This window comes from Oncorhynchus masou, chromosome 28 (assembly GCF_036934945.1).
Source record: "Oncorhynchus masou masou isolate Uvic2021 chromosome 28, UVic_Omas_1.1, whole genome shotgun sequence".
NCBI lineage: Eukaryota > Metazoa > Chordata > Actinopteri > Salmoniformes > Salmonidae > Oncorhynchus > Oncorhynchus masou.
Window position 1 is genome coordinate 35,898,035 of NC_088239.1, and position 13,102 is coordinate 35,911,136.

General features: G+C 45.0%; 1 protein-coding gene across 1 annotated transcript in view; it reads right to left on the bottom strand.

Moving 5' to 3' along the window:
• The window catches only part of LOC135517537 (supervillin-like), a 109,762-nt gene that overhangs the window by 61,915 nt on the left and 34,745 nt on the right, over nt 1-13,102 (bottom strand). Inside the window, exons 8-12 of the mRNA XM_064941934.1 lie at nt 9,141-9,205; nt 8,673-8,809; nt 7,106-7,259; nt 5,188-5,367; nt 2,615-3,203 (exon numbers count right to left, since the gene is read on the bottom strand). Of these exons, the coding sequence (XP_064798006.1) occupies nt 2,615-3,203; nt 5,188-5,367; nt 7,106-7,259; nt 8,673-8,809; nt 9,141-9,205 (1,125 nt within the window). The remainder of the gene's footprint in view (nt 1-2,614; nt 3,204-5,187; nt 5,368-7,105; nt 7,260-8,672; nt 8,810-9,140; nt 9,206-13,102) is intronic.

Here is a 13,102-nt window from a genome sequence, read left to right on the forward strand (position 1 = left end):
AGCTTTCAGCTGGACAATAACTTAAAACAAAAGGCAGAATCTACACAGGAGTTGCTTACAAAGACAGTGAATGTTCCCGAGTGGCCGTGTTACAGTTTTAACTTAAATCTGCTTGAAAATCTATTGCAAGACATGACAATGGTTGCCTAGCAATGACCAACAACCAACTTGACAGATTTGCAGAATTTAGAAATTAATAACATGGGCCAATGTTGCAGAATCCAGGTGTGGAAAGCTCATAAAGAATCTTACCCAGAAAGGCTCACAGCTGTAATCGCTGCCAAAGATGATTCAAACATGTACTCTCAGGGGGTTGAATACCTTTTTAATCAAGATATATTTGTTTACAAATGTTATAATTATTCTTCCACTTTGATCATTTAATCCCACCTTTTAATACAACAAAATGGAAAAAGTTAAAGGGTGTGAATACTTCCTGAAGGCACTGGATGTATGTATGTACAGTTGAAGTCGAAAGTTTACATACACTTAGGCTCCACAAATGTCTTGTTAAGAAACTATAGTTTTGGCAAGTCAGTTTAAGACATCTACTTTGTGCATGACAGAAGTAATTTTCAGAAGTTTACATACACTAAGTTGCCTGAGCCTTTAAACAGCTTGGAAAATTCCAGAAAATGTTGTCATGGCTTTAGAAGCTTCTGATAAAATAATTTACATAATTTGAGTCAATTGGAGGTGTCCCTGTGGATGTATTTCAAGGCCTACCTTCAAACTCAGTGCCTCTTTATGTGACATCATGGGAAAATCAAAAGAAATCAGCCAAGACCTCAGAAAAATAAATTGTAGACTTCCACTAGTCTGGTTCATCCTTGGGAACAATTTCCAAACACCTGACGGTACCACGTCCATCTGTACAAACAATAGTACACAAGTATAAACACCATGGGACCAAGCAGCCGTCATACCGCTCAGGAAGGAGAAGCGTTCTGTCTCCTAGAGATTAACATACTTTGGTGCGAAAAGTGCAAATCAATCCCAGAACAACAGCAAAGGACCTTGTGAAGATGCTGGAAACCAGGTACAAAAATATCTATATCCACAGTAAAACGAGTCCTACATCGACATAACATGAAAGGGTGCTCAGCAAGGAAGACGCCACTGCTCAAAAACCTCCATAAAATAGCCAGACTATGGTTTGCAACTTCACATGGGGACAAAGATTGTACTTTTTGGAGAAATGTCCTCTGGTCTGATGAAACAAAAATAGAACTGATTGGCCATAAATGACCATCATTATGTTTGGAGGAAAAAGGGGAGGCTTGCAAGCCGAAGAACACCATCCCAACCGTGAAGCACGGGGGTGGCAGCATCATGTTGTGGGGGTGCTTTGCTGCAGGAGGGACTGGTGCACTTCACAAAATAGATGGCATCGTGAGGAAGGAGAATTATGTGGATATATTGAAGCAACATCTCAAGACATCAGTCAGGAAGTTAAAGCTTGGTCGCAAATGGGTCTTCCAAATGGACAATGACCCCAAGCATATTTCCAAAGTTGTGGTAAAATGGCTTCAGGACAACAAAGTCAAGGTATTGGAGTGGCCATCACAAAGCCCTGACCTCAATCCCATAGAAAATTTGTGGGCAGAACTGAAAAAGTGTGTGCAAGCAAGGAGGCCTACAAATCTGATTCCGTTACACTAGCTCTGTCAGGAGGAATGGGCCAAAATTCACCAAACTAATTGTGGGAAGCTTGTGGAAGGCTACCCGAACCATTTGACCCCAGTTAAACAATTTAAAGGCAATACTACCAAAAACTAATTGAGTGTATGTTAACTTCAGACCCACTGGGAATGTGATGAAAGAAATAAGAGCTGAAATATATCTCTCTACTATTATTCTGACATTTAACATTCTTAAAATAAAGTGGTGATCCTAACTGACCTAATTTTTACTCTGATTAAATGTCAGGAATTGTGAAAAACTGAGTTTAAATGTATTCGGCTAAGGTGTATGTAAACTTCCGACTTCAACTGTATGTGTGTGTGTGAGCAAGCGCGAGAGAGAGAGAGAGTGGAGAATTTCTAAGAATTTGATGTGGATTTTTTAAAGCATGAGCAAAAGAGAGGCAGAGTGAGAGAAAGTGAAAGACTAACAGAAAAGACCACCCTTCCTCCCTCCTTCCCCTGTCAGACCACAGCCCCTGGAAGCTTGTCTCACCAGCATTGCTGGGGAGTAGTGAACTACATGTCAGTTAACTACATTTTTGTTGGTAGTAGAACTAAACTTCAATCTGGTTGGTGTTTTCAGTAGTTAATTACTTTTTTTGTTGCTATGTAGCCAACTACTGGAACTACACACTACTTGTTCTGCAAATATAAACAATAATATGGGTGATTTTCCTTTCTTTGTTGGCACCAGACCTGCCAGAATTCTCACTTGAAACATAGTTTGTGTGTTTAATAGGCTAAACTACACATTCTGTTAACATCTGACTGCAGAGTGATCTGTTCTTGCAATTTGTACTCCATTACATTTCAATATGATAATTTATCACTATATTTTTCTTAAGGGCAGCTTCACTGTAGCTTACTTATTCCAGTGTGAAATAGTTGGTAGCTCGGTAAACTATATTTTCAGAATAGCTTCTGCTTACCAGTGCTGATGACCTTTGATCTGTGTCCGTCTGGGTCCTGGAGGTCTAATGATGACTGTCTCAGATAGCCCCTCTGCTCCTGGTGCTGCCTGTGGTCCTGGTGGAGACCACCACCACCAGTCTCTGTCCCCTTCAACACACGCTGGGGCTCCACACCCTCACCACCCATCCTGGCCAAACGCTGCTCCTCCTCCCACTCCCTCTCACCAGACCAGGCCTGAGGCATGGGGGCCTTTCTGACACCTCCCTCCGGAGAGGGCAACTTTCTCTTCCCTCCCCACAGATCGCCCTCCTCTCCCTGGGGGAGGATGGTGGTTGAGTCAGTCTGGTTCGCCTGGAGATCCAGAGAGGCTTGGTGGTGGGGGCCAGGCACAGACCTCCAGATGGCATTGGAGGGTTCTGTGATCTGGGTGGGAGGGCTAGGGTGGTGGGGGATGGACCTTTCGCAGTACCCAGGGTTGGGTGCCTCTGCTGGGCTAGCCCTGCCCCCAGTGGCTAAGTGGATGTCCCCTGCGTGGTCTGTGGCGACCGTGGCCCCAGGTCTGAGGGCAGATGAGAATAGCTGGCCCAACTTGGCCCCGTTATGGATCTGGGTCGAGGGAAAAGGGGGAGAGCGAGAGAGAGAGAGAGAGAGAGAGAGAGAGAGACAAGAGAGCGGGATGAGAGAGGCAGAGAGAGAAAACAAAGTCAGCTAGAGTGGACAAAGTCTGCTGAACAACGTCTACTGAAGTTCCCACAGCAGATGAGCCCGTCTGCCTAGTAATAATGAGGCAGCAGTCTAACCAACAGACAATGGAACTAAAAGCTGACTATTCACAGACTGAGCACTTCCTGTGTGGATCAAAAGGACTGCAGTTTGCCTAGCCAATCACGGCCCACCCCCTGACAACCACAAAGCACAATGAATCCAGGGTCATATTCATTGGGCACCAAACAGAAGCAAACTGACCCAAAAAAGTAATTTACTTTTATGAATCATCTCGTCTTTGTTGTTACATAATTTACATATCCTGTTGTGGTGTAAACAAAATCAAGTTAAAGGACATTCCTGATCTTCTAAGTCGAAGGACAAACCTAGAAATCACTTTCACAACACACATAACAGAAAACTAACTAATGTATTTCCTCTGAGGTAATCTGCTCAGATTACAACAATGTACTGTACATTTACAGTGCTGTACTCTTTATGAGAGGAAAGTAGGCAGACCTCAATGCTGTCTGAACAAGCTGTGCTCAAACGTCGATACCATTTAGGAGTGAATAATGTTAAGACTTCACTGTCTGTGTCAACCCTATACTGTATGGCTCACTAACTACAGTCTCAAGAAGCCCATTCCTTCATTCGTCCCTCTCTTTCAGTCACAACAACCTTGTTTCTAACAGTGACTGGTGAGAGATCAACATTGGCTGATCAACTGCATTCAGTCCATCCCTCCATTCAGAGAATGAACAAGGGAGCAGCTTTTTATTCTCTTCCATTTTCCTCTCCTCTCCCACAGAGGGTCTTGTTTATGCCAAAGAGCAGCTCAGTGAAATAGCGTCTGCAGCCCAAATGGCACCCTATTCCCCATTTAGTGCACTACTTTGGACAGGGCCCCAAAAGTAGTGCAGCAGTGGAGGCTGCTGAGGAGAGGACGGCTCATAATGACGTCCGGAACGGAGTAAATGGAATGGCGTCAAATACATGTAAACCATAAATGTGATACCATTCCACTAATTACGCTCCAGCCATTACCACCAGCCCGCCCTCCCCAATAAGGTGCCACCATCCTCCTGTGTCGTGCACTAGAATGGGAATAGAGTGCCATTTGGGAGAAACCACTCCCAGCCTTCGTCCGCACATCATCACACAACAATCTCTTAATTGACATCACAGGCCAATCAGGGAGATAGCACCTGTGTCTTGTGCTCTAATTAAATTAGGCTTTCTTCAAAAGCTGCTACGGCATGCGATGACAATGTGTTTCGCTTTCAAATGAAGCCGCCTCAGATTCATTAGAAGAACATCAGCAAATTATCCATAGATTCTCTAAGTAATTGTATGCTATTGCTATTTTATTCACAGAACTAACAAAAGCAAACAATTCATGTTTACTAATGAACCTGATCTTTTCACTTTGGTCACGCACATATGGACAAAGCCGGTGCTGCCAAGAGCCAAGCATAGCTCCAGTTGCATTAGCCTCCACTCCCTGGCCACCATGCCGTGGGTAGAGCCTTACTTGTGTGATGCCACACTGGCCCCCGTCACCTAGCTCCTGCTCATCACAGGGGACAGTGTCTGAGCGCTCCTGGACCAGAGAACACACACACAGTCTCACACACTTAGGAAAACGGTGTGTGTTTGTGAGTGTGACATTTCTATGAAATGGTACTAAACACACAATGGGTGATGTTGAACGTCAACAAAGGGGATAAGAGGCTTGAATCAATGTTGAACTAGATAAGGGACAGCACTATATAAGAAGGGTTATGGATAGTATACGATTACAGCCACAATCACCACGATGACCCCGTCACACACGAATACAGTCACAACCCCTGCTATAATATCTGCTCCATTGTCTCCCTACCTGCTCCAGGTCTCCCAGGGTGATGGGCTGGGTCTGGTAACGGGCGTTGGCCCTGCGCCCCCTGCTGTCCGGCCTGGTGCGGATCACCCTGCTGGCTGGCTGGGCCAGCCTGTTGAACAGAGCCATCTTCTCTGCCAAGCTTAAGGTGGATAGATCCGGCTCTGCGTCCCCCTGGCCCTGCTGGGTTTTTGATTTGATTTAATTTACTTGACACATGGCCGATACAATGCATTTCAAACCATCGAAGAGAAAACACAAACTTTTAAAAGTGTGCGTTCTGGCTGGAAGGCATGATAGGATGGCATACTGATGATGATACATACACCAGATTATAAATACACTGCTCAAAAAAATAAAGGGAACACTAAATTAACACATCCTAGATCTGAATGAATTAAATATTCTTATTAAATACTTTTTTCTTTACATAGTTGAATGTGCTGACAACAAAATCACACAAAAATGATAAATGGAAATCAAATGTATCAACCCATGGAGGGTCTGGATTTGGAGTCACACTCAAAATGAGCACTTCCTACACTACAGGCTGATCCACACTACAGGCTGATCCAACTTTGATGTAATGTCCTTAAAACAAGTCAAAATGAGGCTCAGTAGTGTGTGTGGCCTCCACATGCCTGTATGACCTCCCTACAACGCCTGGGCATGCTCCTGATGAGGTGGCGGATGGTCTCCTGAGGGATCTCCTCCCAGACCTGGACTAAAGTATCCAACAACGCCTGGACAGTCTGCAGTGCAACGTGGCGTTGGTGGATGGAGCGAGACATGATGTCCCAGATGTGCTCAATTGGTTTCTGGTCTGGGGAACAGGCGGGCCAGTCCATAGCATCAATGCCTTCCTCTTGCAGGAACTGCTGACACACTCCAGCCACATGAGGTCTAGCATTGTCTTGCATTAGGTGGAACCCAGGGCCAACCGCACCAGCAAATGGTCTCACAAGGGGTCTGAGGATCTCATCTCGGTACCTAATGGCAGTCAGGCTACCTCTGGTGAGCACATGGAGGCCCCCCAAAGAAATGCCACCCCAAACCATGACTGACCCACCGCCAAACCGGTCATGCTGGAGGATGTTGCAGGCAGCAGAACGTTCTCCACGGCGTCTCCAGACTGTCACGTCTGTCACATGTGCTCAGTGTGAACCTGCTTTCATCTGTGAAGAGCACAGGGCGCCTGGCGAATTTGCCCATCTTGGTGTTCTCTGGCAAATGAAAAATGTCCTGCACGGTGTTGGGCTATAAACACAACCCCCAACTGTGAACGTCGGGCCCTCATACCACCCTCATTTGTGGCCTGCTGGTGGTCATTTTGCAGGGCTCTGGCAGTGCTCCTCCTGCTCCTCCTTGCACAAAGGCGGAGGTAGCGGTCCTGCTGCTGGGTTGTTGCCCTCCTACGCCCTCCTTCACGTCTCCTGATGTACTGGCCTGTCTCCTGGTAGCGCCTCCATGCTCTGGACACTACGCTGACAGACACAGCAAACCTTCTTGCCACAGCTCGTATTGATGTGCCATCCTGGATGAGCTGCACCACCTGAGACACTTGTGTGGGTTGTAGACTCCGTCTCATGCTACCACTAGAGTGAAAGCACCGCCAGCATTCAAAAGTGACCAAAACATCAGCCAGGAAGCATAGGAACTGAGAAGTGGTCTATGGTCCCCACATGCAGAACCACTCCTTTATTGGGGGTGTCTTGCTAATTGCCTATAATTTCCACCTGTTGTCTATTCCATTTGCACAAGAGCATGTGAAATGTATTGTCAATCAGTGTTGCTTCCTAAGTGGACAGTTCTGTTTCACAGAAGTGTGATTGACTTGGAGTTACATTGTGTTGTTTAAGTGTTCCTTTATTTTTTTGAGCAGTGTATATTAATATAATACACATCATTCATGAATACATACATGATTCTGGGTCTGGGGCTGGTTCTCCTCAGGAGAAGAAGTCTGGAGGAGCTTGGTGGACGTCCGCTGGGCTTCTCTCTGGACCTCTGGTGCATTATGGGTCTGCCTGGCCTGCTCTCTGGCTGCAGCACTCTCCTGTGATGATGCATGCAGGCTGGGAGGAGGAATTACACACAGATAGGGAGATGGGGGGGAGAAAATGAACAGGAAGGCAGGCTCGTTCATGAAGGCCAGGGCCATGCAACACAGACAGAAAGGGTGTACAGTCCAGTGCATAGCCTACAAGATGTGGACAAATACAGTATCTTTGTATTGACCGGTTGACAAAGCACAATTTCTATGCTCCATCTTTTGAGTAGGTTGTAGGAGATCCTGGATACCACAAAATTGACAATGGTGTAACATCATAACATGTAGAGAAAAGAGAAAATAGAGTAATATATGCAACAGATTTTTACATGGAAGTTGTTCCCTCTAAATACACAAGGGGGTGCCAAACACCCCTCCTGACCTTGTGAGAACAGATTGATGGTTGGAATTTCAGCAAAGGTTAATATAATTACACACAGACAAACACTCTGTTTGGACCAAATGCTCCATCAACAATGTCTCCGTCATGATGATGGAGCCAGTAAACAACCAACCAGTGTACTGTAGCTGTTGTGGTTAGGTTATAGCCTGGTACCAGTTCCGTTTGTGCTGTCTTGCCAACTCTCACCATAGGAGTTAGCAAGACAGCACAAACAGATTTGGGAGCAGGCTAATTAGGTTAGTTTCTGGGTTAGGATAACCCCTGAACTCCCATAGGCTGCTAATGCCACATGGGTGTGCTCACTTCCGTGCCTGTGTACCTGTATGGTGTCAGTTTTCTGCTGACTAGAGTGGGGCTAGAGAAGCGTGCTCCCACCGTATACACTTCACAGTGACGGTATCGAGAGTCGCAGAGACATAGGGTGACACAGAGGGGACAGAGACCGAGTCATACAGAGACAGATGTGACCGCAGGAAGGGAGATGGGAGATGGAGGAGATCCATATGATTCTTGTGAATGGAATTCCCTTTTAAAGCGGAGATCTGTAGAACGGTGAAACGGAGCCACTGGGCGACACAGGCGCATTTGTTATTGTTAAGTTTTTGAAACAGAGACTTTTTGCATTCAGCATTGATATTAGAATCTAGCATTGAAATTGCACGTGCAATGATGAGCAAATTGTGTCAGATGGGGTCCAAAAAAAAAACAGTTGTTTGAAGAAACGTAATTGTTGTTGTAATATCGCAAATGGCTGTGAAAGTTTGACCGCTAAAGCATTCCAGCTTTAAATTAAGGTAGTTCACTTCACAATAGAATAGTGAGTATAATGTAAATGGAGTGTTTATAAGCTGCTATAAACTGTTTATATTGTGTTAAGTGTTTATAAGCTTCAGTGGATACTTACTATGTTTCAGTGTCAAGCCCTTTGAAGAGTCAAACCTGTGAGACTGTTTTAAGGCAAAATGACGCAAGGCAGAAAGGTAACAAGGTAACAGCAGATGGAGGAATGGAGAGGCAGGTATAGTTGGGACTTACGTGGCAGCAATGACCACCTCCTCAGTAGTGACTGGCTGGGTATGGGAGCGGTCCTGGGTGCGTCTCAGTCGCCTCTCCATGGCCACGTTCCGTGATGGGGGTTTTGGGGAGCCCCCATCCGTGTTCCTCTCCAACTCCTGGGGAAGCCATGCAGGGAGACCAGAGTCACCTTCCATGTTTTCAAACCAATTCAAAGCTCAAACTCTGTATTAAGGGAATAGATTGATACTTCAATAGAAAAGAGTAAGAGAGGGCCACCCAGGTGGCGCAGTGGTCTAATGATGTGCCATCAGAGATTCTGGGTTCGAGCCAAGGCTCTGTCGCAGCCGGCCGCGACCGGGAGGCCCATGGGGCGACGCACAATTGGCCCAGCGTCGTCCGGGTTAGGGACGACGCTAGGCCAGGGCGCAGTGCACGCTGTCCAAGTCGCCAGGTATACTGTGTTTCCTCCGACACATTGGTGCATACCCTGAAGAGAGAACGCTTGGCTGCAACACTCAGCTTGGCCCGCTCATCCAATTTCTCTTCATCGGCTAGAGAGAGAGAGACGGAGAGATAGGCAACAAAAAAAAGGGAGAAAGAGGGGAAGGAAGAGAGAGAGCAAGATTAATATCACAAGGAAAATTCCAAGTGTCTCAAATAGAGCGAGAGTCTGAGAATCTTGAAAACCAATTCCCATAATAAAACAGCATGCTTGAATCCTTTAAAACCTACTCAGTGTGTTCCACCGGTAGTGAAGTAAGTACTAAATGCCAGTCCAATGGCTGCAATTTAAGTTAGATCTCACAGCTTGTGCTGTGAAGTACTACAGGCCAAAGGTTTATAATCATTTTGATGGTCACCATCTGTAATGTCTATAGAACAAAGACAAGACGAGACTTCCATGTGGTGTGAGTGACTGCAGTGTGTCTGGGAGACAGAGCCAGACATACAGTGACCCCCTATATCAATTCAGCAGCAGTGGCCCACCATTTGTTTTATATAAAGTGCCTTCAGAAAGTTCACACCCTTTTACTTTTTTCACATTTTGTTGTGTTCCATCCCGAATTTAAAATGGATTAAATGTAGATTTTCTGTCACTGGCCTACACACAATACTCCATATAGTCAAAGTGGAATTACGACTTTCCCAAAGGGGATCCTTTGTCTGCACCTCCCAGGGCATTTGAACTGATTCCAGAGGCCGACCAAAAACAACAACACCGGAGGAGAGGGTGCTGGAGCGGTCTTCCAGTGAGGCTTCGGATGCGCGCACACCGCTTCCAAGTATATTACTCGCTAATGTCCAGTCCCGAGTTAACAAACTCGACGAAATCAGGGCAAGAGTTGCTTTCCAAAGAGATATCCGGGATTGTAACATACTCTGTTTCACAGAAACATGGCTAGCTTGGGACATGCTGTCAATCAGTACAGCCAACGGGATTTTCAGTGCATCGCGCCGATAGGAATAAACATCTCTGGGAAGAAGAAGGGCGGAGGTGTATGTTTCAAGATTAACGACTAATGGTGTAATTGTAACAACATACAGGAACTCATGTCCTTTTGTTCACCTGACCTAGAATTCCTCACAATCAAAGGCCGACTGAATGATCTCCCAAGATAACTCTCCTCGGTTATTGTCAGAGCCGTATATCCCCTCGCAAGTGGATACCAATATGACCATCAAGGAACTTCAAACTGGAAACCTTATATCCTGAGGCTGCATTTATTGTAGCTGGGGATTTAAACAAATCTAATTTGAGAACAAGGCTACCTAAATTCTATCAGCGTATTGTTTGCAGTACACGAGCGAGTAACACGCTTGACCATTGCTACTCTAGCTTCCGCGATGCATACAAGGCCCTCCCCTGTCCTCCTTTTGGCAAATCTGACTCCATCTTGTTGCTCACCTCCTATAGGCAGAAACTAAAACAGAAAGCGCCCGTGCTTAGGTCTATCCAACGCTGGTCTGACCAATCGGATTCCACGCTTCAAGATTGCTGGGATATGTTCCAGGTAACCTCAGAGAACAACACTGACGTATACGCTGACTCGGTGAGCGAGTTTATCAGGAAGTGTATAGGAGATGTTGTACCCACTGGGACTATTAAAACCTTCCTAACCAGAAACCATGGATTGATGGCAGCATTCGCGCAAAACTGAAAGCACGTACCACCACATTTAATTATGGCAAGGCAACTGGGAATATGGCCGAATACAAACAGTGTAGTGTGGTGTAAAAATAACCTCTCACTCAATGTCAGCCAAACAAAATAAATTATTGTGTACTTCAGGAAACAGCAAAGGGAGCACATCCACATCGACAGGGCAGCAGTGAAGAAGGTGGAAAGTTTTATGCTCACATACATATCACCGAGAAACTGAAATGGTCCACACACACAGACAGTGTGGTGAAGAAGGCGCAACAGCGCCTTTAAAACCTCAGGAGGCTGAAAAAAAGTGTAGCTTGTCACCAAAATCCCTCTCTAACTTTTACAGGTGCACAATTAAGAGCATCCTGTCATGCTGTATCACCGCCTGGTACGGCAACAACCACAGTGCTCTCCAGAGGGTGGTGCAGTCTGCACAACGCATCACCGGGGGAAAACTACCTGCCCTCCAGGACACCTACAACAACCGATGTCACATAAAAAGATAATCAAGGACAATAACCACCCAAGCCTCTGCCTGTTCACCCCTTCCATCCAGAAGGCGAGGTCAGTACAGGTGCATCAAAGCTGGGATAGAGAGATTGAAAAACAGCTTCTATATCAAGGCCATCAGATTGTTAAACAGCCATCACTAGCACCGGGAGGTGGCTGCCTACCTCCAGACTTGATATCATTGGCCACTTTAATAAATGGAACACTAGTCACTTTAATAATGCCACTTTTAGAATGTTTACATATCTCGCATTACTTATCTCATATGTATATACTGTATCCTACACTATCTATTCTATAGTATCTATTGCATCTTAGCCACTCTGTCACTGCTCATTTACAGATTTTATATTTATATATTCTTATCCCATTCCTTTACTAGATTGTGTATATCAGGTTTCGTTGTGGAATTGTTAGATATTACGTTTTGTTGTGGAATTGTTAGATATTACCTGATAGACACTGATGTACTGTCGGCTCTAGAAGCACTAGCATTTCACAATAACATCTGCTAACTGTCGGATCTAGAAGCACACTCACAATAACATCTGCTAACTGTCGGCTCTAGAAGCACACTCACAATAACATCTGCTAACTGTCGGATCTAGAAGCACACTCACAATAACATCTGCTAACTGTCGGCTCTAGAAGCACACTCACAATAACATCTGCTAACCATGTGTATGTGACCAATAAAACTTGATTTGAGCCCAGATCTACCCAGCACTGGTCGACCCAGCACCGGTCTACCCAGCACCTAATTGACAGAGTGAAAAGAATGAAGCTTGTACAGAATACAAATATTCCCAAAAATAGCACTAAAATAAAATAATTGTCAAAGCAATTAACTTTTTCTCCTGAAAATAAAGGGTATGCTAGTAATCATTAAGAAATGGGGAGTTTTTCTAGATTCAAAATAAATGGATTGGAACTAGAGAGGCAGAATCCTTTCTACCAGACACTGGGAGATGAATATACCTTTCAGCAGGACAATGATCTAAAACACAAGGCCATTCTACACTGGAGTTGCTTACCAAAAAGACAGTAAATGTTCCTGAGTGGCCAAGCTACAGTTTTCACTTAAATCTACTTGAACATCTATGGCAAGACCTGAACATGGCTGTCTAGTAATGAATAACAATCGATTTGACAGAGCTTGAAGAAATTTCAAAACAATAAAAATGGGCAAATGTTGCACAATCCAGGTGTGGAAAGCTCTTAGAGACAACCAGAAAGACTCACAGCTGTAATGTAAATTAGATTTCTGTATTTAATGTTCAATAACTGGAAGTATGAGAACAACTAGCACCACCATGTCAGTGATTCTCTTGTTAACACAGGTGTGAATGTTGAAAAGGACAAAGCTGGAGATCACTCCGTCATGCTGATTGAGTTCAAATAACAGACTAGAGGCTTCAAAAGGAGGGTGGTGCTTGGAATCATTGTTCTTCCTCCGTCAACTATGGTTACCTGCAAGGAAACACGTGCCGTCATCATTGCTTTGCACAAAAATGTCTTCACAGGCAAGGATATTGCTGCCATTAAGATTGCACCTAAATCAACCATTTATCGGATCATCAAGAACTTCAAGGAGAGCGGTTCAATTGTTGTGAAGTCTTCAGGGCGCAAAGTCATTTTGCAGGGGGTAAAGTCATTTTCTCTGATGAATCCCTTTTCGGATTGTTTGGGGCATCCGGAAAAAAGCTTGTCCGGAGAAGACAAGGTGAGCGCTACCATCAGTCCTGTGTCATGCCAACAGTAAAGCATCCTGTGTGGGACTGCTTCTCAG